We start from the raw sequence: 26820 nt of genomic DNA, 5'->3' as shown, positions 1-26820 counted from the left end.
GCACCAGCTTCAGGCCACAGGGCTTGCAAACACATCAACCATGTTGGATTCTAGCAGACAAATATCAGTTATCCACTTGGGTTAGGAATCGAGGAATGGGGGTACATACTTGTATACTTGGGATATTATTGCAAAGATAAAATTAGAATTTCTGTTAGACAATTCTAGGGGTAAAAACGTCTTGGTAAAAACGTTATTTATTGAAAGAAATGCTGTACTGACAGCATGGTTATTGTGGCTACAAAACACTTTCCCTAGTGGGTGAAACAAGAAGTTAGAATTAGAAAATTACATATTTTGTTTGGATGTTGGTACAGATTTAATTTAGCTTATGTGTAGGTTTGTTTAAGGCTGACTGATTTGGCTACTTTAGAAAAATGTATTAAATTTGAAAACTCATTTCATGAGTCTCCCAATTTAAAATAGAGATTTCACAGAAGTAGCAAACTGTGACAAGGCATACATCTGTCACAAAGCAGATACCCCCCTAGGGGGTAATAGTGCCCTGACACTACAGAGGAGATTCATAGATTCTAGGACTGGAAGGGACCTCGAGAGGTCATCGAGTCCAATCCCCTGCCCTCATGGCAGGACCAAATACTGTCTAGACCATCCCTGATAGATATTTAAGAGTAGGTTAGATAAATGTCTCCAGAGATGGAGATTCCACAACCTCCCTAGGCAATTTATTCTAGTGTTTAACCATCCTGACAGTTAGGAACTTTTTCCTAATGTCCAACCTAAACCTCCCTGGCTGCAGTTTAAGCCCATTGCTTCTCGTTCTATCCTTAGAGGTTAAGATGAACAAGTTTTCTCCCTCCTCCTTATGACACCCTTTTAGATACCTGAAAACTGCTATCATGTCCCCTCTCAGTCTTCTCTTTTCCAAACTAAACAAACCCAATTCTTTCAGCCTTCCTTCATAGGTCATGTTCTCAAGACCTTTAATCATTCTTGTTGCTCTTCTCTGGACCCTCTCCAATTTCTCCACATCTTTCTTGAAATGCGGTGCCCAGAACTGGACACAATACTCCAGCTGAGGCCTAACCAGCGCAGAGTAGAGCAGAAGAATGACTTCTCGTGTCTTGCTCACAACACACCTGTTAATACATCCCAGAATCATGTTTGCTTTTTTTGCAACAGCATCACACTGTTGACTCATATTTAGCTGCTGGGATGTTCCCCCATCAGATATGAGGGTCTCCACATTAGAGTCATTGGTTGCCAGACAACCTGGGCCTTGGGATGGGGCTCCAGCTGGGCAGGGGCTAGTCTTTGTGCTCAGCAGGTTACTCCAGGAGCAGGAGAGGTGAGGGGAGATTTCCCTGGCTAGGGTTTTGGTGCCCGAGGAGGGTGAGAGCTGGGGCAGGCTTTAGAGCAGGTTGTTCAGCAGCTGGGAGCCCAGGTGCTTGTCTGTCTCTGAGTGGCTGAGGAGCATGGTGTGCAGCTGGTCCATGCACTTGAGGTAGCCACTGCTGTAGTGCTGCTTCATGGCCAGGCTCTGCTTGGTGCTGGCTGCAAGAGATGGGGCAACATCAGAAACAGCATAGCAGACGGGGCTCAGGAGCTGCTGGGGCAGTCAGCCACCAGCCAAGCCCAGGAACCTGCCAGCCTGCATCATCATCATAAGTAAGGCTACGTTTTAGTCACGGATATTTTTAGTAAAAGTCATGGACAAGTCAGGGGCAGTAAACAAAAATTCATGGCCTGTGACTTTTACTAAAAATACCTGTAAATAAAACGGGGGGGGGGGGGGGGTGGCCTGGGACCCTTGCTGGTGCTGGGGGCGGGGGGTTTGGCAGGGCCGGCAGGCTCCCTACCTGGCTCCACACCTCCCCCCACAGCAGCAGCAGCAGTTTTTGGGTGTGGGAAGGGTCAGAGGGTCGGGGCATGGGATGGGGTGATGCGGGCTCTGGGCAGTGCTTACCTGGGGGGCTCCCCAGAAGTGGTGACATCCCCCTTGCTCAGCTCCTGGGTGGAGACATGGCCAGGCAGCTCTGCACACTGCCTCCGCCTGTGGGAAACTGAGGCCAATGGGAGCTGTGCTGCACCATGATCTGCAGCATGTCAGCTTTCTGCAGCTTGGACTGCAGCAAGGAGGAGGGGGAGGCACCATTAATGAGTGATGGGGTACAAGGATTTGGGGACTCAGGGTATTAGGAATACAAGGGGCTTGGGGGAAGGATGCAGACACCTATACCCAAGCTGTAAGAGGGTTGCTTCCAGAGGCATTAGAGGTAAGAACATAAGAACGGACACACTGGGTCAGAGACTGGAGATTTAGACACCCAGAGCATAAGGCTGCATCCCTGACCGTCTTGGCTGATAGCCATTGGTGGACCTATCCTCTAGGAATTTAGCTAATTCTTTTTCTAACCCAGTTATGCTTTTGGCCGTCACAACATCTCCTGGCAACATGTTCCACAGGTTAACTGTGTATCATGTGAAGAAGTTTTTCTTTATGTTTGTTTTAAACCTGCTGCCTATTAATTTCAATTGGTGACCCCTAGTTCTTGTGTTATGAGAAGGAGTAAATAATACTTCCTTATTCGCTTTCTCCACACCAGTCATGATTTTATAGACCTCTATCATATTCTCCTGCAGTTGTCATTTTTCTAAGCTGAACTGTCTAGGTCTTTTTTAGTCTCTCCTCCACTGCTGGGCGTAACTAGGAGTGGAAATTTGTGTGGGCCCCGACTTTCAGGTGGATGTTCAATCACAGACTGTGCTAGGCTGCCATGCCAGCTGACTGTGCAGCCTGGCCAGGGCGGACAGCGCTGATCTCCTTAGCTGCACTCTGACTTGGCAGCAGGGAAAGAGGGAGCCATTGCCTCATTGCAGGGTATGGGCTGCTGTCCTTCAGCTGGGGGCTCACATCTCCTGCGGGCCATAGGACCCCTGTGTGGGGCCAGCTCTGGCTGCGCTGCGGGGGCATGAACAGGGGTTTGCCTGTGCAAGCAACTTGGCCTCTCAGTGCGACCCCTTCTTATAAATTAAAAACACTTTTTATATATTTAACACCATTATAAATGCTGGAGGCAAAGCGGGGTTTGAGGTGGAGGCTGACAGCTTGCGACCCCCCCGTGTAAGACCCTTGTGACCCCCAGAGGGGTCCCGACCCTCAGTTTGAGAACCCCTGATTGAGTCTGACCTCCTGGATATTACAGGCTACCAACACCACTCAGCACCCACATACTAAACTCAGCAACTGAAATTAAACCAAGTATTGCAGACCATAGGAGACTAGAATATTATGTGCCAGAGGGAGAGATCAGCTTGGCAGTGACCTTAGTTTTTTTGGGTTGGTTTTTTTTCTTTGCCTTTCTCTGCAGCATGTGGGTGGGGTCATGTGCCAGGATTATCTGGGTATATCTTATTTAATCATTTCCCTGCCATTGCAGGCCCCTCACGCATGGCACACCTCGGTCCCTCCTAGTCTATGCCTGTGGCACATTAGTCTCCTGTGAGCTGTAATACTTTGATCTCATTTTGGTTGTTGGGTTTAGTGTGAGGGTGCTGGGTGGTGAGGTCAGATTAGATGATCTGGTAGTGCCGTCTGGATTTAGACTCTGACTCTCTAAACTCTCATTAAGCTGAATTAGATTGATTTATGTTTTGGAACCTGGTGCCTAGGGCTGTTTCTGCTGCTCTCACAGGATATTCTCACTAACTTGCACAACAAGGAGTTGCCTCAGGCATTGGCGCCGACTCCGTGAGTGCTCCGAGGCTGGAGCACCCAGGGGGAAAAATTGGTGGGTGCTCAGCACCCACCGGCAGCTCCCCGCCCAGCTCACCTCCACCTCTGCCTCCTCCCCTGAGTGTGCCGCGTGCCCGCTTTTCCCCCCCCCCCAAGCTCCCAGCACTTGCACCACGAAACAGCTGTTTCGCGCAGCTGGGAGGGAGGGGGAGGAGGGGGAACACGGCACGCTCGGGGAAGGGGCCGGGCCGGGGATTTGGGGAAGGGGTCCAATAGGGGCAGGGAGGGGGCAGAGTTGGGGCAGGGACTTTGGGGAAGGGGTGGGAATGGGGGCGGGGCAGGGGCGGGGAAAGGGTGGAGTCAGGGCGGGTCCAGGGGTGGAGGGGCACAAGCACCCACAGGCGCTGGGGAAAGTTGGCGCCTATGGCCTCAGGCAGTTTGTTATTTCAATATCTGCTGTGAAAAGACACATGCGATAGGAGCAAGTGGCTCTCTTCTAAAGTCATTTGTTTATAAGCTTGCATGGCACACCTTGCACAGTCAGCTTCAGGACCCGCCCTTCTTAATGATTTTCTTTAGATTTATTTGGACTGAAATTTCTCTACACTTTTGAAAATTTTGTTTCAATTTCCTGCAAAGACACACAACTGTGCCTAGGACCAGAGTGAGGCTTCAATCTCTGGTGGTGGAGCTTCTGGCCCAGGGAATGGCCCCACAGCATTTGGGGCAGCTTGGAAAGGCTGGGACGAATTTTCCCACTTCCTTGGTCTCTTGGATTCTTCGCCTGGCTTCTCAGATGTATTCCCATCACACAGAGTCACTTTGTGCAGGAACTCCAGCTCCTTGTGGAGCAGGGCTTTGCCCAACTTTGTCCGAGGAAAAAACAATCGCATGACACTGGAGAGAAAATATTAGTGGAAGAAGTGGGAAGCACATCAGCTCCATTGTGTGTAACACCAGCTATGAGGACAGTGGTTCTATAGCATCTTTCCTTGCACACATGGGGTTCAGTTAAGGCCTGGTTCATTATGGTAGCACCAAGTCCCAACTGCAGGAGGGAGCCTCAGAAATACTTTATAGTCTATAAAGGCCCCACTCAGAATTGCAAGGGGCAGGGTGGGGCGGGGTGCAATGCACTGAGCACTACAGACACACTGAGCAACGTTCCCTAGCTCAGTCTCAAATTCTCATTGCCAGCAGCTCTTTCAGGCAGCTATGTCCCTTAAGAATGGGTTCATCCATTCCACACTGCAGGGGGTGCCCCATGCTGCATCTCTGTGTTCCAGATTCAGCTTCACCCAATAGTCAGGCCGCCCACTAAAGCAGTAATGAGGGAAGGGAACTGGGGAATGTTCTAACTTGCTACCTATTTTTATTTAAAGAATCTAAACAGACCTACATGTACACTGAAACAAAGAGGATGGATGGTGTGACTCCAAAGGTGAATACACACAGCAGCAGCACCAGACGCGAGATGGCAGGGACTGAAATAGATACAGCAGCATTACCAGAAGTGGAGATCAATGCCTGATGGATTTCTGCAACTCTCAATGCATGGAAGACTAGCTGGGGAGACTTGTAAAAGGTGAGGGTGAACAAACTAAGTGGCTTGGGTTTCTGTAGGCTCTACCTAGCCTAGCTGCTGGGACCAGCATGGAAAGGGTAATCTCACAGACAGGAACTTGGAGCTGGAACTCCCAGCATTGTCTGACGATGTATGACAACTGGGATCCAGACACCAAACGTGAGCAGAGCTCAGAAGCTGCACTCTCTATGTCACCATATCTTGCAACTCATAGGTTGCTGTATCACTCTAACAGGTGAGCCACAGAGACAGCAGAAACTGTGCTAAGATGCTATCAGCTGGGAATGATTCCTCCTGTCTGAGCTGCACCGGCCTACTTCCTGTTGGGAAGCATGCTTTACCGTCATTACAGAAGCGTTACTTGCTGGACTAGGAAAGCCCTCACTACTCACCGCAGTCTTCACTGGATGTAGCCCCTTTGTGATAGGTCACCAAGCTCCTTGTGCAGGTCTCACACTCTGTCTTCCCATAATGCTCATTGTAAGAACCCAGGGGGCAAGTGGCACATGTGACTGTATTCAGTGAGCTGTACAGCCCTGGGGAACAAGCAACTGTAAAACCATTAAAAGAAGAGATGCAGTGACATTTGGGGTCAGGGTCAGAGACTCAGATTGAGGATTCCTATCAGGGTTAAAGATTAGAGTGATGGAGCCGGTGCAGGAAAGAGCATCTTATTAATGGATATCCCATGGCTCATCAAGAAAAGAAATGTTTTGTGTGTACAACATTTTCCTACAGCCTCTATCTACTTGTAATTAATTTTTACATGGTGTGTTTAAGAATAACTGCATCTTCATCTCCATTTCTAGACATTAGTATAACAAAAGTGGCTCCAGTGTGAAGTCTGTGATAGGAACAATCCCCAGTGAGGATTGTGCCCTACTGATGGGTTTAGGTGGAAAGATTTTTGACAATTGACTTACTGCAACAGTTGGAACACCCGTCTGTAGTGTTAATTTTACCGAACCCTGGCTTACAATGATCCACCTTATAGGCCAGAAGTGACCCAGCTTTGTAGTGCAAAGGAGGCAGATTCCCCTCACGGATCTGAAACTCATTCAGCACCTCGATGGAGCGATGAATTCTCTCATAGGCCTGTGAGGAGTCAAGAAAACAATTAGCAGTATTCACCAGGTCAATAACATCTATATTTCCCACTTCCCCCTGGCTCCCAGCCCACCATCCACAGAGATTAAAAAAAACAGTATGCTGCCCTGGCAATGAGGGATGAAGAATCTCCCCCAAAGATGGAGGAGGAGATGCCATGTAGCCCCAAGACTGGGAGGATCATGGACCCCACACCCAAGAGAAAACCAAGGATGGTGGTGGTTGGTAACTCTCTTCTAATGGGGAAGGAGGCATCCATCTGCCAGCCGGACAGATGTGCTGCCTGCCAGGGGCCCATATCTGAGACATTACAGAAGGATTGCTGAGGATCATGCGGCTCTCTTGCCACTACCCTATGCTGCTCATCCATGTGGGCACTAATGATACTGCGAGGTATGACCCTAAGCAGTTCAAAAGCGACTACAGGGCTCTGGGAGTGATGGTGAAGGAGTTGGGGGCACAGGTGGTGTTCTCATCTATCCTTCCAGTCAATGGTAGGGGCCCAGGCAATGACAGACACATCCTAGAGGTGACTGCATGGCTGTGCAGATGGTGTCGACAGGACAGCTTTGGCTTCCTCCACCATGTGATGTTGTTCTGACAAGAAGGATGCTGAGTAGAGATGGGGTTCTCCTAACAAGAAAGGGGAAGAGTATCTTTGGATACAAACTGGCTAATCTAGTGAGGAAGACTTTAAACTAGGTTAGATGGGGCAGGAGACAAAAGCCCACAGATAGGTCCAAAACATAAAGACCTGGGTGAAGGGTCGGAATTTGGGAGGAACATGGGCAATCATAGTGGGGCAAAGGAGACAGAAGGGAATATAGAGGGGAAATTGAATTAACATCTTAGATGTCTGTATACTACTGCAAGAAGTAGGAGGAATAAACAGGAAGAACTACAAATACTAGTGAATAATCACAATTATGACATAATTGGCATCACAGAGTCTTGGTGAGATAATTCACACAACTGGAATATTGGTATAGAAGAAGCTTATTCAGGAAGGGCAGGCAGGGAAAAATGGGAGGTGTTCAGTGTTACCTTGTATATCAAAAATGTATACACTTGCATTGAGGTTGAGATAGAAGCGGAAGCAGACCAGTTGAAAGTCTCTGGATAAGGATAAAAGGGGTTTAAAAATGGTGATGTCATGGCAGGGGGGTCTACTATATACCACCTAACTATGGAGAAGAGATGGATGAGGGTTTTTGTTTTTTTTAAAAAAACAACAACAAATCATCCAAAGCACATGATTTGGTGATGATGGGGAACTTCAACTACCCAGAAATCTGTTGGGAAAATAATACAGCAGAGTAATGATTATTCAACAAGTTCTTGGAATGCATTGGAGATAACGTTTTATTGCAGAAGGTGGAGAAAGTGACTAGGGAAGAAGGTGTTCTAGACTTGATTCTAACAAACCATGATGAACTGGCTGTGAATTTGAAGGTGGAAGGAGCTTGAGTGAAAATGACCATGAAACGATGAGTTCAAGATGCTAAGGAATGGTAGGAGAGAAAACAGCAGAGTAAAGACAACGGACTTCAAGAAGGCACATGTTAGCAAACTCAGGGAATTGGTAGGTAAGATACCATGGGAAGCAAGTCTAGGGGAAAAGGAGTCAGAGGAGTTGGCAGTTTTTTAAAGAGACGTTATTAAAGGCACAAGAGCAAATTATCCCAATGCATCAAAAACACAGGAAGTATGATAAGAAACCACCTGGCTTAACCAGGACATCTTCAATCACAGAATATTAGGGTTGGAAGAGACCTCAGGAGGTCATCTAGTCCAATCCCCTGCTCAAAGCAGTACCAACACCAACTAAATCATCCCAGCCAGGGCTTTGACAAGTTGGGCTTTAAAAACCTCCAAGGATGAAGATTTTACCACCTCTCTAGGTAACCCATTCCAGTGCTTCACCACCCTCCTAGTGAAAAAGTGTTTCCTAATATCCAACCTAGACCTCCCCCACTGCAACTTGAGACCATTGCTCCTTGTTCTGACATCTGCCACCACTGAGAACAGCCGAGCTCCATCCTCTTTGGAACCCCCCTTCAGGTAGTTGAAGGCTGCCATCAGATCCCCCCTCGCTCTTCTCTTCTGCAGACTAAATAACCCCAGTTCCCTCAGCCTCGCCTCGTAAGTCATGTGCCCCAGCCCCCTAATCATTTTCGTTGCCCTCTGCTGGACTCTCTCCAGTTTGTCCACATCCCTTCTGTAGTGTGGGGACCAAAACTGGATGCAGTACTCCAGGTGTGGCCTCACCAGTGCCGAATAGAGGGGAATAATCACTTCCCTCGATCTGCTGGCAATGCTCCTACTAATACAGCCCAATATGCCATTGGCCTTCTTGGCAACAAGGGCACACTGCTGACTCATATCCAGTTTCTCATCCACTCTAATCCCCAGGTCCTTTTCTGCAGAACTGCTGCTTAGCCAGTCGGTCCCCAGCTAATGACCTGAAACTCAAAAAAGAGACATACAAAAAGTGGAAACTAGGTCAAATTATGAAGGATTCATATAAAAAAAAAGACAACTCAAGAATATAGAGGCAAAATTAGAAGGACCAAGGCACAAAATGAGATTAAACTAGCTAGGGACATAAAGGGTAACATGAAAACATTTTACAAATGCATTAGAAGTGAGAGGAAGACCAAGGCCCATTACTCAATGAGAAGAAAATAACAGAAATCACAGCAAAGGCCAAAGTGTTAAATGCCTTTTTTGGTTTCAGAGAGACAAGATGGGTGAGGTAATATCTTTTATTGAACCAACTTCTGTTGGTGAGAGAGACAAGCTTTTGAGCCACACAGGGCTTCTTCAGGTCTGGGAAAGGTATTCCCAGCATCTCAGCTAAATGCAAGGTGGAACAGATTGTTTAGTATAAGTATTAGAGTGGTAGCCGTGTTAGTCTGTATCAGCAAAAATAACGTGGAGTCCTTGTGGCACCTTAGAGACTAACAAATTTATTTGGGCATAAGCTTTCATGGGTTAGATGCATCTGATGAAGTGGGTTCTAACCCACGAAAGCTTATGCCCAAATAAATTTGTTATTCTCGAAGGTGCCACAAGGACTCCTCATTATTTTTGCTGATACAGACTAACACGGCTACCACTCTAATACTTAGTATAAGTAGTTAGCACATATTGTATAAGGGACCATTCAAAGTAGAGTGGCCAATTAACACCTCTGCAGTCATAAGACAAAAATTGGGGGCTAGTGGGTTACAGATTGTTGTAATAAACCATAAATCCAGTGTCTCTGTTCAGTCCATGATTTTTAGTGACGAGCAGATTAATGAATTTAAGCTCCCAGGCTCATCTTTTGAAAGTCTTGTGCAGGTTTCCTTTGAGGACTGGTAGGTCAGATACAGATTGATTGTTTTGTGAGAAGTGTTCACCTCCAGATAAGGTGGTAGGAACAAAGAACGTAGCGCATACTTACAAGATGGGGACTCAGTGACTCTGAGAAAGATTTGGGGGTCATGGTGGACCATCAGCTGAACATGAGCTTCCAGTGTGACGCTGGGGCCAAAAGAGCTAATGCGATCATAGGATGTATAAATAGGGGGATTTTGAGTAGTGGAGAAAGGTTTTTACACCTCTGTATCCTGTGTTCAGTTCTGGTGCCCACAATTCGAGAAGGAGGTTGATACATTTGAGAGGGTTCAGAAAAGAGCCATGAGAATGAATAAAGGATTATATAGCATGGCTTATAGTGATAGGCTTAAAGAGGTCAATCTATTTAGCTTAACAGAGAGAAAGTTAAGGGGTGACTTGATTACAGTCTAAAAGCATTTACACAGGGAACACATTTCACAATGCGCTTTTCAGACTAGCAGAGAAAGATCTAACACGATCCAATGACTGGAAGTTGACACTAGACAAATTCACATTGGAAATAAGGCATACACTTTTACAATTGAGGATAATTAACCATTGAAACAATTTACCAAGGGTCATGAAGGAGTCTCCGTTACTGACAATTTTTAGATCAAGATTGGAACATTTTCTACAAGATATGCTCTTGGAATTATTTTGGGGGATTTCTCTGGCCTTTCTTTACAGAAAGTCAGACTAGATGATCACAATGCCTCCTTCTTGCCTTGGAATCTATGAATGATCAGGAACCTGGGACACTGCCCCAGCTTTCCAGCCATAATGATCTGCAACTCCTCTACAGTGCGTTTAGTCAGTTTTGTGGACAATTTTGCTTTCTGAGCTAGGACTCTGATACTGATTTGGAATCTGGTACCAATTACAGCAGATACATTACCTCTTTAGAGCGATCCTCGATGTCTTGTTCACAGTTTTTGCTCATACTTTCTGGCGGGCAATGAATTTCCCACATGACTCCATAAGGAAACACTGTGGTGAAATAAAGCAAACATGGTCACTGACAGCTCCTGCACTGTCTCATAGTATTTATCCATCCATCCTTGTATGTTAGCATTTCACAACTGTAAATGGCTACTGATGTCCAGATCATTCCAGACACTGTACACAATCCACAAAGTATAGCTACAAAGAAGTTGCTGTCATTTCTGAGAAGCATCTTTATGCCTCAGGCTTGGCTCTGGGTTCTAGCCTTGATTCCATCCTGGACACTGGGAATTGACTTTTCTCTCAAGACAAGAACAAGACAAATAAACCTGTTACTTGCATCCATATTCAACAGTACTGGGTTTAAGGGGGGAAAAGGTAGCATGCCCCTGTCGGAAAACAATATGCAATGTCTGAATGTACAATTCCCATAGACATTTCCGAGCTTCCTGTAGACAGCTGCAATCCTGAAGACAGCCTTCGCCAGATGCTGTAACCCAGGCTCCAGGCTTCTCCAATAAATGCTAGTTTAGTAAGTTGACAACATAAACTGTTTGGGCCAAACTCTCCTCTCGCTTACCCAGTCATAACTCTCTTGATGTCAGCAGAGTTACACCTGACTTATGCCACTGCAAGAGGAAAGGGGTCCTTGTGTTATTTTGTTACCTGATCAGTTTTGCAGCAGCTTGAAGCCTGGCTTGTAGTCTGTTCTTGGATTTGCACCACCCTATTCATGTCACCTTTGGTGAGTGGCTTTGGCTGTCTGAAGGAGTCTTGGAAATGCAAACTGTGATTAAATACATGCCCAGAGGCAATGGTGATGAGAAGGGCCAGCAAGGTCATGGGTGTAATTTCCTATCTGTAAACACACTAAGGGTTAAGTAACAAGCTCTGCTCTTACTCAGCACAGTCATCCATACTTCAGAGTGGTTCCTTTCCTGCGAGGGCCAGATGCACTTAGTGTATTTTTCAAAGACCTCACAGCTCAGATTCCTCACTAGCCCATTCAGATGCTCCAGAAAGCTGTGGATGTAGATGCTGTTGGTTGCTGAGCTGCAGAGAGGAGCGTAAAACGCAGACCGGATCTCCACACTCCTGTCTGGCCTGTGATAAGCTAAAGGGAAAGGACAGTGTTAACTCTATTAAACACTCAATTTGCATACAGTTTTCTAATCCCCATAGTGCTGCACAAGCAGCATCCTCCCCATCTATGTTGGCAACAAGAAGAAAGTCAAAGAAAGTGTGGGCCCCTTACTGAATGAGGGAGGCAACCTAGTGACAGAGGATGTGGAAAAAGCTAATGTACTCAATGCTTTTTTTGCCTCTATCTTCACGAACAAGGTCAGCTCCCAGACTGCTCCACTGGGCAGCACAGTATGGGGAGGAGGTGACCAGCCCTCTGTGAAGAAAGAAGTGGTTCGGGACTGTTTAGAAAAACTGGACGAGCACAAGTCCATGGGGCCGGATGCGCTGCATCCGAGGGTGCTAAAGGAGTTGGCGGATGTGATTGCAGAGCCATTGGCCATTATCTTTGAAAACTCATGGTGATCGGGGGAGGTCCTGGATGACTGGAAAAAGGCTAATGTAGTGCCCATCTTTAAAAAAGGGAAGAAGGAGGATCTGGGGAACTACAGGCCAGTCAGTCTCACCTCAGTCCCTGGAAAAATCATGGAGCTGGTCCTCAAGGAATCAATTCTGAAGCACTTAGAGGAGAGGAAAGTGATCAGGAACAGTCAGCATGGATTCACCAAGGGCAAGTCATGCCTGACCTAATTGCCTTCTATGAGGAGATAACTGGGTCTGTGGATGAGGGGAAAGCAGTGGATGTGTTATTCCTTGACTTTAGCAACGCTTTTGATATGGTCTCCCACAGTATTCTTGCCGGCAAGTTAAAGAAGTATGGGCTGGATGAATGGACTATAAGGTGGATAGAAAGCTGGCTAGATCGTCGGGCTCAACGGGTAGTGATCAATGGGTCCATGTCTATTTGGCAGTCAGTATCAAGCGGAGTGCACCAAGGGTCGGTCCTGGGGTCGGTTTTGTTCAATATCTTCATTAATGATCTGGAGGATGGCGTGGACTGCACTCTCAGCAAGTTTGCAGATGACACTAAACTGGGAGGAGTGGTAGATACACTGGAGGATAGGGATAGGATACAGAGGGACCTAGACAAATTAGAGGATTGGGCCAAAAGAAACCTGATGAGGTTCAACAAGGACAAGTGCAGAGTCCTGAACTTAGGACGGAAGAATCCCATTCACTGTTACAGACTAGGGACCGAATGGCTAGGAAGCAGTTCTGCAGAAAAGGACCTAGGGGTTACAGTGGACGAGAAGCTGGATATGAGTCAACAGTGTGCCCTTGTTGCCAAGAAGGCTAACGGCATTTTGGGCTGTATAAGTAGGGGCACTGCCAGCAGATCGAGGGACGTGATCATTCCCCTCTATTCGACATTGGTGAGGCCTCATCTGCAGTACTGTGTCCAGTTTTGGGCCCCACACTACAAGAAGGATGTGGAAAAATTGGAAAGAGTCCAGCAGAGGGCAACAAAAATGATTAGGGGGCTGGAGCACATGACTTATGAGGAGAGGCTGAGGGAACTTGGATTGTTTACTCTGCAGAAGAGAAGAATGAGGGGGGATTTGATAGCTGCTTTCAACTACCTGAAAGGGGGTTCAAAGGGGATGGATCTAGACTGTTCTCAGTGGTACCAGATGACAGAACAAGGAGTAATGGTCTCAAGTTGCAGTGGAGGAGGTTTAGGTTGGATATTAGGAAAAACTTTTTCACTAGGAGGGTGGTGAAGCACTGGAATGGGTTACCTAGGGAGGTGGTGGAATCTCCTTCCTTAGAGGTTTTTAAGGTCAGGCTTGACAAAGCCCTGGCTGGGATGATTTAGTTGGGAATTGGTCCTGCTTTGAGCAGGGGCTTGGACTAGATGACCTCCTGAGGTCCCTTCCAACCCTGATATACTATGATTCTATCCTGTGGGGGAGCTAATCTCTTTAGGGTATGTCTACACTGTGATAAAAGACCTATGGCATGGCCACAGCGGGCCCAGGTCAGCTGACTCAGGTTTATGGGGATTGGTCTTGCGGGGCTATAAAACTGCAGTGTAGATGTTTGGGCTCAGGCAGGAGTCTGAGCTCTGTCACCCATCAAGAGGTTAGAGTCTCAGAGCATGGGCTACCTACAGCCCAAGCCCAAATGTCTACATTTTAGCCCTCCAGCCCAAGCCCTAGAAACCCAGCGCCCCGGGCTCTGAGACTTGGTGCCACTCCCTGCAGCTAGGACATTGACTCGGGGAGGCAGACTGAGGTTTGCCTTCATAAGTTCATGTACTGAGTGAAAAGTGCAGCTTCAATCAGAATCCTTTAAAAACTATTTTTATGAAATAAGAAAAAATAAAATGCATGTTTATGTGATTGTTCAGCATAGCAAATATTCAAGCATGCACAAAAATTCAAAGATTCAGAAATATAAAAGTATAGATCTGAACATGAAAGTGCTGTGTGACGTAAAGACTGTTCATGACACTAAAGTTGAAGTCTTCTTGGATAATAGTGCCTTAATTCCTCCACAAAGACATGCAAGGTTCAGTTTTCAAGTCAGATCACTTTCATATAACAGGAGAATTGTTTCTCTTTCTTTCATGGGTCATGCTCATCCTTAGGTGTGATAAAATTATTTTCAAACAAGAAAAGGAATTCCCACATGTTGCAATTGATGCTCCAAATAACAAGACCACTATAGACATTTAAAAAATACACGGGAAAGCCTCATTTAAGTCCTTGGCAGCACCTAGAACTTCTTCAAATTCTTTGCAATTTTTTTTTACCTATCAGTGGTTTAAATACACCCATTTGGGGGAGAGGGGTGGGGGTGGGGTGTCACATGTTACCTGTGAGGAAGATGGCTGCCTAGTCCCAGACTTCTCACTCCCCACATATCAAGTCGTCTCTAATAATTACTTTCCTAGCAAACTGCCAATAACTTTCTGTCATAAAAGTTTAAATTAAGCCCCTGGATAAACTTCAAACTGTTGACTATGGATTCCAATGACAAAATGAGAGGCAACAAAAGACCTAAGCCTGAATCACCTCAACAGCTGAAGTGGGAGAATGCAAGGCCACAGCAGAACCTAACCCAGGATATTGCAACACTGAAAGAATTCCTCACAGACTGACTAGATTCAATATTGAAAGATATTCATGGCCTCTCTAAAGATATATGTGATGTAAATTCCTGAATGGTTCACTTGGAAAATGAGCTACAAAAGACTACCATTGAAACAGTGAAATTAAAGAAGAAACTGACTCCTTAAAGCTCAGATTAGATGAACTGGAAGAAAATCAGGATGATTTAAAAAACAGATCTTGAAAAAACAACTTTTGTCGCTTGGGCACTGCTGAGGGCTTTGAGGGGATGGATATTATCATCTTTCTTCAGAAGCTGCCCCCTGACCTACTTAATTGGACCCCAGCTGCTCCCATTAGCTATTGAAAGGGCTCATCGAATGCCTGGTATTAGAAAGCAGGAATCCCATCATCTTCAAGCTGCTGAAGTTCAGTGACAAAGTACCGCTAATGAATGCTGCCAGAAAAGCTGAAACCCTTATGTACAAAGGCCACAAAATTTCTCTTTTTTCCTGACTTCTCAGCTGTGTTTAACAAAAAGAAGGCTGCATTCAATGGCATAAAACAAATCCTGAAGGGGACCACTGTCAGATACACATCAAGTACCTATCCACCTTCTGTACGGATTTAGCAGGCTCCACAAGATTTTTGCAAAAACTCCTCTGAAGGTTGGCAGACATTCCAAAGACTGAGATCAGATTTGACCAAAAGTACGAGAATGTTTTTTTTTAAATCATAAAAAGCATACTTCAACAAGTTTAAAAATCAGTATGGTTTTCCTATGTATCCTTGTAGATATGGTAATATTGATTTATATAATCATAGAATATCAGGGTTGGAAGGGACCTCAGGAGATCATCTGGTCCAACCCCCTGCTCAAAGCAGGACCAATCCCCAGACAGGTTTTTGCCCCAGATCCCTAAATAGCCCCCTCAAGGATTGAACTCACAACCCTGGGTTTAAGGAGGCCAATGCTCAAACCACTGAGCTATCCCTCCCCCCAAGCAGATAACCAGTTGCACTGAACTCTTCTATTGATCTCCTTTAGAACCAAATAGTAAAGACAATTGTGGAGCACTGCAATGCAAAGAGTAATAGTTTATCACTAAACGGGGGTATACAGCGCCATCTACAGACTGAAGTATTATGTGCACTAATCATCACAATTTGCATTGCCAGACAGATTCTCTTCACCAGATTTGCCTCTGATGGATTGTGTTACAATAACCACTAATCCCTTGGAACAGTCAACACTCCTGACATGTAAAGCAGACTATAACCTAAATCTTAAATCGCACTAGTTATTCACTTGTGCAGGGCATTTGATATACTATGAATGATTTGTTTTATATATTATTGTGTTTTTCATATTTACATTTTGTATTTAGATTTATCGTTAGCCTATTGCCTTTCAAGTTCTCTCCCTTGCTCTTTTCTCGAATAAATAGACTTACCATGCAATTTATATGGGTAAAAAAACAGCCTTGCTTGTCACACAAGACCCTTAAAAAATCCTGGGCAACTGGAGGTATGGGGTTGCCAGATTTGTGTTTATATTTATATACCTATATATAAATTTTTTTATATGATCTAGCATTCCAAATGCATCCTATTGTAAGGTGTTTTCCCTCCAGTAAAACTTTATTCAGCCTTGTTTGACACTGAAAAAAGCCTAGCTATGCAATTTGATTCCCACTCATCTTTTATATACACCTTAAGAGGCTTCCCACACTCAAAGAAGAATCCAATCTTGCATCTACATGGGGCATCTTGCAACTCATTAAGATGATTACAGCATCTGATCTTATTAATTCTCTTCTCCTACCTCTCTGGGATAACCTAGTTTAAAGCCCTCCTCACTAGGTTAGCAAGCCCGCCTGAGAAGATGATCTTCCTTCTCTTCATTAGGTGGATCCCATCTCTTCCTAGCAATCCTTCTTCCCAGAACAACATCCCATGGTCGAAGAATCCAAAGCCCTCTCTCCGACACCACCTGTGTAACCACGCATTCACCTCCACAATTCGACGGTCCCTACCTGGGCCTTTTCCTTCAACAGGGAGGATGGACGAGAAAACAACTTGCGCCTCAGACTCCTTTATCCTTCTTCCCAGAGCCAAGTAGTCTGCTCAAGGTCATTCTTGGCAGTATCATTGGTGCCTACATGGAGAAGTAGGAAGGGGTAATGGTCTGAGGTCTTGATCAGTCTCGGCAGACACTCCATCACATCCTGGATTCTAGCTCCAGGCAAGCAGCACACTTCTCGAGTCTCCTGGTCTGGTCGGCAGATGGATGACTCCGTCCCCCTTAGGAGGGAGTCCCCGACCACCACCACCCGTCTCCTCCTCTTGGGAGTGGTGGTCATGGAACCCCCATCCTTAGGACAATGCATCCCGTGCCTTCCGGCCAATGGGGTCTCCTTCTGATACCTTCCCTCAGAGGGCTCTTCCAAATCCTTCTCCGCAGCAATATCTGTGCAGAGAGCCTGAAAACGGTTTCGCACCTCTATCTGCATTGGGGGTACATAGGTTCTCTGATGCTTGGTCCCAGGCTTGTGTTGAGTTTCCTGCGTGCTACTGTCTCTTTCCCTCAGGGCATGCAGCTGCCAGGAACCCTCTAGCTCCCTCCCCAGCAGTGTCTTCTATGTGTGAGCTGGGTTCTGCCGGGTCCAGCAGCCCCTAGTGGTGGCTAGCAGCACTGCAGCCCATTTCTGTGGGAGGAAGGAAATTCTGCATGTACAACAGTAATTTTTGCAAAATTCTGCATTGCGCAGTGGCGCAGAATCCCCCCAGGAGTAGAGAGAGTGTGGGCTGACTAGAACTGGAACGCACCTCTAGAGTCCATAAGAAACCTTAGATGGTCTGCCCAGGGGGCCTGGGACACTACTGCAGAGTCAAGGAAGGGGAACTCCTAGATTGACTGACCACAGGGTTAAAGCTTGTAATGTTCTGAACCTGATGACTATTATGAGTTATGTACATAGACTGTGGCTTTATGTATTTGTATACATAAAACTGTGTTCATAATTTTTGCTGCAACATTCAGCTCCACCTCACTACAGGGAAGTAAAACAATCAGACAGGGAGGGGCACCTCCCCAAACAGATGAGACAAGTTCCAAGTACCTAGCATTGTACAACCCAGCAAGGACAATGATGGATCATTAAAATTATTGGGAAAACAGTGAAGCAACTTGAAAACAGAAAACAAAACCCTAGTAATGGAAAATTAAGAAAGGAGGGAATTTTTCCCACTTACTACGGTTCAAAAGTGTAAATGAGCATCAGTAGTCCCAAGCGTATCATAAACTGATCAAGGAAACCAATGGTGAACTGCAAAGGAAATTTGTTGAGAACACCACCAAGTTATAAAAAAGCTTTTCAGCAATCTAGTCTACCAGCTCTCCAGACTTCTTGAAATAGGAATCACTGTGTCCTTTGATTGACTTGCTTGGATTAGATATTGAGAAGGTAAAACTTAAGGTTATATACAAAAAATACACCCATTTTAATATAGAAATACAATACAAATAACAAAATTCAATGTTAAATATTTGTAAAACCTGAAAAAAAAAATACAAAAACAAACAAAAAATAAAACTGAACCCATAGAAGTCATGCAAGGGCATCAATTATTCAAATGACTAAAGAGATAAATAAGTGACACCATAACTAAGGATAAGATTTTGTCATGGATATTTTTAGTAAACATCAGGGACAGGTTAATAAAGAAAAATTCATGGAAGCCGGTGGCCTGTCCCTGGCATTTACTAAAAATATTCATGGGGAACCGCTGTGGGGGTCAGCTGGGAGCTCCGGGGGCTCCCACCACCTGTGCGGACTCGGAGTTCCAGGGTCTCCCTCCCCCCATGGCTCAGAGCTGCAGAGGTGGCCAAGCAGCTGCGGGGTCCTCTGCAGCGGCTCGGAGCCCCCAGGTGCCCATGGTGGTGAGGAGCAGCGGGGTACCCCTGCCCCCCAGCAGCAGCCGTGAGCTGTGGGGTCCCCCGCCACCCACGAGCTCCGGGGTACCCCTGCTGCCCACAGGAGCTCGGAGGGCCCCACCACCTCAGATGGCAGGGGTACCCTGCAGCTCTCGGGTGCCACAGGTGGTGGAGGGACCCTACAGCTCCCAGCCGACAGCTGGCTGAAGTCACAGATGTCTTTGGAAGTCACGGATTTCACTAGATACCACAATCCATTTCTGAATGTTAATTGGTAAAGCCAACTGATTCAGCACCCCTAAAATTAGGCAAGCTTGGAGAAAGAGAGATAACATTTTTTGAGAGAGCACTGACTATGATGTTCCAAAACACATGCATTTTTGGAGAAGTATAGAGCAGCGGTTCTCAAACTTTAGCAAGCTGAGGACCCCCATTTTGATTTAAACATTTTTGCAGATCCCCAAGCCGGCTTTTAATTCCCCCCCCCCTCCCGGGGGTGTTCAACAGCTGTTCTGCAGCGTGCAGGAGGCACTGGGAGGGAGGGGGAGGAGTTGATCAGCAGGGCTGCCGGCCCCAGACATGACTTGTGGACCGCCTAGAGCCAGACCTGACTCACGGATGCCGGGGAGTACCCTCGCGGAGCCCCAGGGGGTCCGTGGACTCCAGTTTGAGAACCGCTGGTATAGAGGATGTATGAAAGGTTGTCATGTGGCTGTTTGCATGTCCAACATTCACTGTGTGTTGCTAATTTAGCCTTAAACAAACGTTGAGCCCAGTATATCTTGTTCTGGAAGAACAGTAAGGCTAAAGACAACCAATTTGACTCTTAATAAATCTGATCTTTTCATTGAAGGTCTGCCTTTTAATACCATAACTTCAGAATAAGTGTTGTTTATGGAAAAAGCTGTCACAAGAGGTCAAACAGGTTATAACATATAGCCTCTCTCTGTCTGAAAGGAATTCTTGTCTCCCCTCCAAACAGGCAGGCAGGGTCTGGTCACAGAAACTCAAGCATAGAACCATGTGTCCCCACTTTGCAGAGACTTTTTTGCACATCTTTTATTATCGCACCAACGTAATGCAGTCACCACACTTAATTTAGCTGAAACAGGGTCACTAACACACCCCACCCCCAAGGGCTACTAGAATTGTGACTACTACTTTGTGGCTTTAGGACTACAATCACTCATCTGAGGAAACTCAGAATAAGAAACTGGGGAAGAAAAAACTGGAACATCTTATTTAAAGGGGCAAACAAATGCACAGGGGGGGCAGTGCCTGCTCATGCTCCCCCTTAGCTATGGGGCTGTGCCATGGGTTTTCTTAATCTCAGTGTAGACATACCCTTAGTGACCCACAGTTATTCCCACTGGCACTTTCCTCAACACTCTAACCTGCATCAATACCCAGACTCCCTGGGTCTCTCCAGTATAGGAGATCATGCTCCCCCCTTTGGTCATGGCAACCATTTATCTCTGGCATCTTGACCTGTTCTTCACAAAGCAGCCAATCCCTCTCCCACAACTCTCTGCACCTTGGGCAGCTTTACTACATACCATACCCCTGACAAAGAAATGGAAGTGCTTTGTGTAGCGCTTGCCCTCTTTGGAATAGGAGACACTGCATTTGTAGATTCCAGACTGCTCTGGGCCGAAGTCCTTGAAGGCTAGGGATCCATTCTCCAGTATGGAGCAATATTTGGAATCTAGAAGAGATAGAGAGATTATAGATTGTGGTCTTCTGTTCCAGTCATAGAACTCCAAATCCAGCGGATTATGACAAAATACTAAGCATGTTAATTAACCACACATCCTGGGACACATTGACTACATTCTCAGTTCATTCTTGTAAACGTTCAAGAAACCAAGTAACTAATTTTGGCCAAATTTATTGTCAAAAGACAAAGCAGTACAATATTAAAGAGAGACATACATACTCTCCTTCCAGGAAGCAAACTCTTGCAGCATGTTCACCTTACACAAGTGTGCTTCAAAGACGCTCATTTCAGATAGTATGATTTTACAAATTATGCATCACTAGAAGTTTAAGTTTAACCCACTAACAGGCAATTTAAAAAACTTCTCACACATGTATGATCTATTCCTCCACCACTAAAAAATGCAGCCATCTCTGGGGTGTTATATAGCAGATGTTTAACAGTCAAGCATCCCTAATGCACAACAATTTAAGCAAGAAGTAAAGATGAACGCTACATCCAACTGAAGCTATAGGAAGGAGGCAATAATTTAGGGAAACAAAAATTAAATTTCCACAGGTCTTCAGTTTTAAATATGAACCAAAAATAGCACTTCCAGCAGCACAGCCTCACTCCCAGCACAATTCTGAGGCATTGGGGTCAGTACTGGCTCAAGGGGGAAGAGCACACCCTACTATGTCACCAACACTGCTTCCTGCAGTACAGCCCTGTCAAGGTTCCTTCCCCACTCTGAACTTTAGAGTACAGATATGGGGACCTGCATGTGAACCCCTAAACTGAATTACCAGCTTAGATCTGGTTTTGCTGCCACCACTCCCAAGTACTAACTCCCTTCCCTGGGTAGCCTTGAGAGACTTCTTCACCAATTTCCTGGTGAACACCGATCCAAACCCTTGGATCTTAACACAAGGAGAATTTAACCATCCCCCCTCCTTTCCCCCACCAATTCCTGGTGAGTCCAGATCCAATCCCCTTGGATCTTAAAACAAGGAAAAATCAATCAGGTTCTTAAAAAGAAGGCTTTTAATTAAAGAAAGAAAGGTAAAAATCATCTCTGTAAAATCAGGATGGAAAATAACTTTACAGGGTAATCAGATTCAAAGAGCCCAGAGGAACCCCCTCTAGCCTTAAGTTCAAAGTTACAGCAAACAGAGGTAAACCCTCTAGCAAAAGGAACATTTACAAGTTGAGAAAACAAAGACAAAACTAACATGCCTTGCCTGGCGGTTACTTACAAGTTTGAAATATGAGAGACTTGTTCAGAAAGATTTGGAGAGCATGAATTGATATCTGGTCCCTCTTAGTCCCAAGAGTGAACAACCCCCAAAACAAAGAGCACAAACAAAAGCCTTCCCCCCACCAAGATTTGAAAGTATCTTGTCCCCTTATTGGTCCTTTGGGTCAGGTGTCAGCCAGGTTACCTGAGCTTCTTAACCCTTTACAGGTAAAAGGATTTTGGAGTCTCTGGCCAGGAGGGATTTTATAGTATTGTACACAGGAGGGCTGTTACCCTTCCCTTTATAGTTATGATAAGCCCCGTCTGGGATCATGTTGGGGCACTGGTATCAAAATGACTGAGTACATGGTAGATTCCTCCATCCCTTGGTTTTTCCTTTGAAGTCTTGTCTATATTACAGGATCAGAAAAGTAAGACAGATGGAAAAGGCCTTGTACATCATCTACTCTCAACTTCTTCCTCTCCTGTACATTATCCAGAGTTTATCAGTCTACAATTAAGTAGCACATTTTGAAGGGGCCTCACTTTCATCTGCAGAAGTTCATTGATCGTGCAAACAAACAACATGATCACAAGCAAACTGTCTAAAGATCACTTGTGCACACATACTGCAGGGCTCTACATGTACTAAAAATTGAAGGCACAATTTCATCCCCTAAATGCTCATGTACAGGCCTGGTGCCCTGACTCCTTTCAGCTTGGGAGACCCAGGTGCCCTGGATGAAGGATAAACCCATTAAAACTAGGGCTGTCAAGCAATTATAAAAGCTAATCGCGATTAATCACGCAATTAAAAAAATTAATCGCGATTAATCACGCAATTAAAAAAATTAATCGCGATTAATCACGCGATTAATCACGCGATTAATCATGCTGTTAAACTATAATAGAATACCATTTATTTAAATATCTTGGGATTTTTTCTACATTTTCAAATATATTGATTTCAATTATAACAGAATACAAAGCGTACAGTGCTCACTTTATATTTATTTTTGATTACAAGTATTTGCACTGTACAAAAACAAAATAGTATTTTTCAATTCACCTTATACAAGTACTGTAGTGCAATCTCTTTATCATGAAAGTTGAACTTACAAATGTAGAATTACGTACAAAAAACCTGCATTCAAATATAAAACAACGTGACATTTTAGAGCCTGCAAGTCCACTCAGTCCTACTTCTTGTTCAGCCAATTGCTCAGACAAACAAGTGTGTTTATCTCCTGCAAATGTAATGCTGCCCGCTTCTTGTTTACAATGTCACCTGAAATGAGAAGAGGCGTTCTCATGGCACTGTTGTAGCCAACATTGCAAGATATTTACGTGGCAGATGCGCTAAAGATGCATATGTCACTTCATGCTTCAACCATCATTCCAGGGGACATGCGTCCATGCTGATGACGGGTTCTGCTCGATAACAATCCAAAGCAGTGCGGACCAATGCATGTTTGTTTTCATCTTCTGAGTCAGATGCCACCAGCAGAAGGTTGATTTTCTTTTTTGGTGGTTCAGGTTCTGTAGTTTCCGCATCAGAGTGTTGCTCTTTTATAACTTCTGAAAGCAGGCTCCCTACCTTGTCCCTCTCAGATTTTGGAAGACACTTCAGATTCTTAAACCTTGGGTCGAGTGCTATAGCTAACTTTAGAAATCTCACATTGGTACCTTCTTTGAGTTTTGTGAAATCTGCAGTGAAAGTGTTCTTAAAATGAACAACGTGTGTTGGGTCATCATCTGAGACTGCTATAACATTAAATATATGGCAGAATGCGGGTAAAACAGAACAGGAGACACAATTCTCCCCTCAAGGAGTTCAGTCACAAATTTAATTAACACATTTTTTTAATGAGCATCATCAGCATGTCCTCTGGAATGGTGGCCGAAGCATGAAGGGGCATATGAATGTTTAGCATATCTGGTACATAAATACCTTGCAATGCCAGCTACAAAAGTGCCATGCAAACATCTATTCTCACTTTCTGGTGACTGTAAATAAGAAGAGGGCAGCATTATCTCCTGTAAATGTAAACAAACTTGTTTGTCTTAGTGACTGGCTGAACAAGAAGTAGAACTGATTAGACCTGTAGGCTCTAAAGTTTTACATTGTTTTGTTTTTGAATGCAGTTATGTAACAAAAAAAAAAAATCTACATTTGTAAGTTGCACTTTCATGACAGAGATTGCACTACAGTACTTGTATGAGGTGAATAGAAAAATACAATTTCTTTTATCATTTTTACAGGGCAAATATTCATAATAAAAAATAATATATACTGATTTCAATTACATCACAGAATACAATAGATATGAAAATGTAGAAAAACATCCAAAATATTTAGTAAATTTCAATTGGTATTCTATTGTTTAACAGTGCGATTACAACTGAGATTAATCGCGATTAATTTTTGTAATCACAATTAATTTTTTTTAGTTAATTGCGTGAGTTAACTGCGATTTATCGACAGCCCTAATTAAAACCAAATTGGGGAGCTGGCAGCAGCTGCATTGGAAATAGGTGCCAAGTTCTTACAAGTATCATGGGGCCATTCAGTTGTTCAAAAATTAGTTATTGGGCTTGATACAGGATACACTGGGTGAAATGCTCTGACCTGTGCTATGCAGGAGGTTGGACTAGATAATTACAATGGTTGCTTCTGTCCTTAGAATCCATGATTCTGTCCCAAATGGAGGTGCCAGATGACAATACATCTGAGCAACATTTGAGGACTATGGGTGAATTAGCACACATGAAAAGATCAGGACAAGTCTTGGAAGATTCAGGTGCTTTTAGGCCTTCTGTCCTGGGGTAAATTTCACCCTAAAGGTGAAGAAGTGAGCTGGAGATGCTGGTCCCAACACAACAACACTAGAAGCTGGACTAGTTCCTTGTGCTGGTGACTGACAACAGGCTAAACTGACACAAAGTGTGCTCAAAGCATTTGTAACAGCAAGTAAGGCTGATGTATCCAACTCTTACAAGTAAGAGGAGGCAAAGCAGCCAATGAATTAATCACACAGAAAATCTGGATGGGCACCTTTTTTTTGTCCAGAAGCAAAGCAGTGACTTCAGGCTCTTAGGCCAGCAGTGGTCAGGAACACAGTGAATACATCAGAAGAGGTCTTACAAATTACTGGATCTAATGCAAACCATTTGTGGGGCAGAGAAGAGACAAATGGGGTGATATCCTGTAGGTTCTCTACCCTAATGAAGGGAGGCCCTGATTCATGCCACCTGCCTAGCCAACACAGGGGAATTAACAGAGAGCTTCAGTACTAGGAGGGAGGTTGAAGGAGGGCTTACAGCACCTTGAATTTCCTGCCCAGTGTCCTTGGTCCAGTTGTAAACTTGATCCATCCACGTCTTTGTCCCCAGCTGTTCAGAGGAGCAGGGCAGGACTGTCCCTGCACTGTTAATGCGGATGAAGACATAAACTAAGGTACAACAAAGATTGTTATTAATCATCTCTACACAAAATGTAGATGCTGGGGCCAGACAAGGGGGTGGAGACTATGGGGCTCCACAGACCCAGTTACTGCCCCCAAGTAGAGCATTGGGTGGGGACGGAGGATGCCCTTCAGGCACTTACCCATCTCATTTTCCTTCCCATAGATGAGCTGGTTCATGTTCTCTCTTTGTGGGTGCCTTGATAATACTGGCTGAGCTTTAGCCCTTTGTAATGGAAGGATTTTTCGGGTTGGAATTGGAACATGAACAAACCCTGCAGAGGCAGGAGGAAGGGGAAACCTCACTCATTCTGGCACCCCACAAAACAAGCCACCACAGACAATAACTAGACAGAAAGGATCTCCTTGTGCTTCTCAGGTACATACAGGATCACTGCACCCACCATAGGGAGGTGAACACCAGCCATTCTACACATGCATAGTAGTATCACACTTTGGGGATCTTCTCTGGAAGCTTTAAGTCTATGACCAGCCCACACTTTTTTGCTGAAAGTCTCTAGTTCCAAACCTCTAGTCCCTAGTCAAAATAAGGGCCTGGAACCCACAGAAAGAGGCCAGAGGATTCCCAGGCCTCATCAGGAAAGCTTTGGGTTGATGTTTGTTAGAACCCCTTTTGACTGTTGGAGACTAACTTTCTCAGAAATGACATACTATCACTGCTCAATTGAGGAAATGCAGTCAATATGACCCATAATCATCACTGATGTTAATGACCCAGGTAAGAGCTATCCTCATCACCATTAATGACCTGAACTTTCACCAAATACAGCCCCAGTAATCAAAAGGAGGCAGAAGATCTGGGACTTCCGGCCCTCCATGGGGAAGATCCATCTAGACTGTCTGCACAGCTAGGGCCCTTCTCTCCCTTATGCCCCCACTCTCCCAGTTACTATAGTATAATTAGAGCTTGCTACAAGAATTCTCAGCTGTGACCTCAGCACCTGAAAAATCTAAAGGATACTTTCCACCCTTGGAGCTTAAAGTGCCTGAGCATTCCTCTGTGTGCCATGTAACAGGGGGTCAGCCGTCTTTTCAACTTGATCATGGAATTGCTGAAAGTCATTGTGGTTAGGGAGAGGAGCTACAGATGACTAGTCCACATTATCAGACAAAGTGATGTCAGAGTCCCTGAGTCACTATATCAATAGGAACAACTGGTGGAACATACTCCGTTTCCAAGAGAGTGTAATTATCAAACACTGGAGAATAAGCTGGAAGTGGTTCCCATACAACTTGAGTACATAACATAAAAACGGCAATACAGGGTCAGACCAATGGTGCATTTAGCCCAGTATCTTGTCTTCCAACAGTGGCCAGTGCCTCCGAGGGAAAGAACAGAACAGGGCAATTATCAAGTGATACATCCCATTGTCCAGTCCCAGCTTCTGTCAGTCAGAGGTTTAGGGACATCTAGAACATGGGTTGTGCCCCTGATCATTTTGGCAAATAGCCTTTGATGGACCCATCCTCCATGAACTTCTCATTCTTTTTTTAACCCAGTTATGCTTTTGGCCTTCTCTACATCCCCTGGCAACAATTGCCACAGGCTGATTGTGCATTATGTGAAGACATATTTCCTTATGTTTGTTTTAAACCTGCTGCCCATTAATTTAA

General features: G+C 45.0%; 1 protein-coding gene across 1 annotated transcript; it reads right to left on the bottom strand.

The window, feature by feature from the left end:
* Nucleotides 1–4350: 4350 nt before the first annotated feature.
* LOC112118362 (zona pellucida-binding protein 2-like) lies at nucleotides 4351–25365 on the bottom strand. Its single transcript, XM_024216640.2, has 9 exons — nucleotides 25329–25365; nucleotides 25048–25173; nucleotides 20350–20493; nucleotides 11617–11829; nucleotides 10669–10760; nucleotides 6206–6377; nucleotides 5675–5833; nucleotides 5097–5181; nucleotides 4351–4594 (listed from the first exon to the last, which is right to left on the bottom strand). Exons 1-9 carry the CDS (start codon nucleotides 25363–25365, stop codon nucleotides 4351–4353), a joined length of 1272 nt encoding a protein of 423 aa, XP_024072408.1.
* Between the last annotated feature and the right edge of the window lie 1455 nt (nucleotides 25366–26820).

The sequence above is a fragment of the Terrapene carolina genome, unplaced genomic scaffold (assembly GCF_002925995.2).
Source record: "Terrapene carolina triunguis isolate 2854851 unplaced genomic scaffold, T_m_triunguis-2.0 Scaffold569, whole genome shotgun sequence".
Lineage (NCBI taxonomy): Eukaryota > Metazoa > Chordata > Testudines > Emydidae > Terrapene > Terrapene triunguis.
Note: the sequence above shows the minus strand (reverse complement) of the source record. Positions and strands in the feature narration are given on the sequence as shown.

Excerpts from the sequence above, each read along its gene's own strand:
- LOC112118362 (XM_024216640.2), bottom strand. The coding sequence starts at position 25,365 with ATGAACCAGCTCATCTATGGGAAGGAAAATGAGATGG. Across the intron at positions 5,834-6,205 it reads CGGGTGTTCCAACTGTTGCA|TTGCTTGTTCCCCAGGGCTG; the intron begins GTAAGTCAATTG and ends ATGGTTTTACAG. Across the intron at positions 5,182-5,674 it reads TACATCCAGTGAAGACTGCG|TCCCTGCCATCTCGCGTCTG; the intron begins GTGAGTAGTGAG and ends TATCTATTTCAG.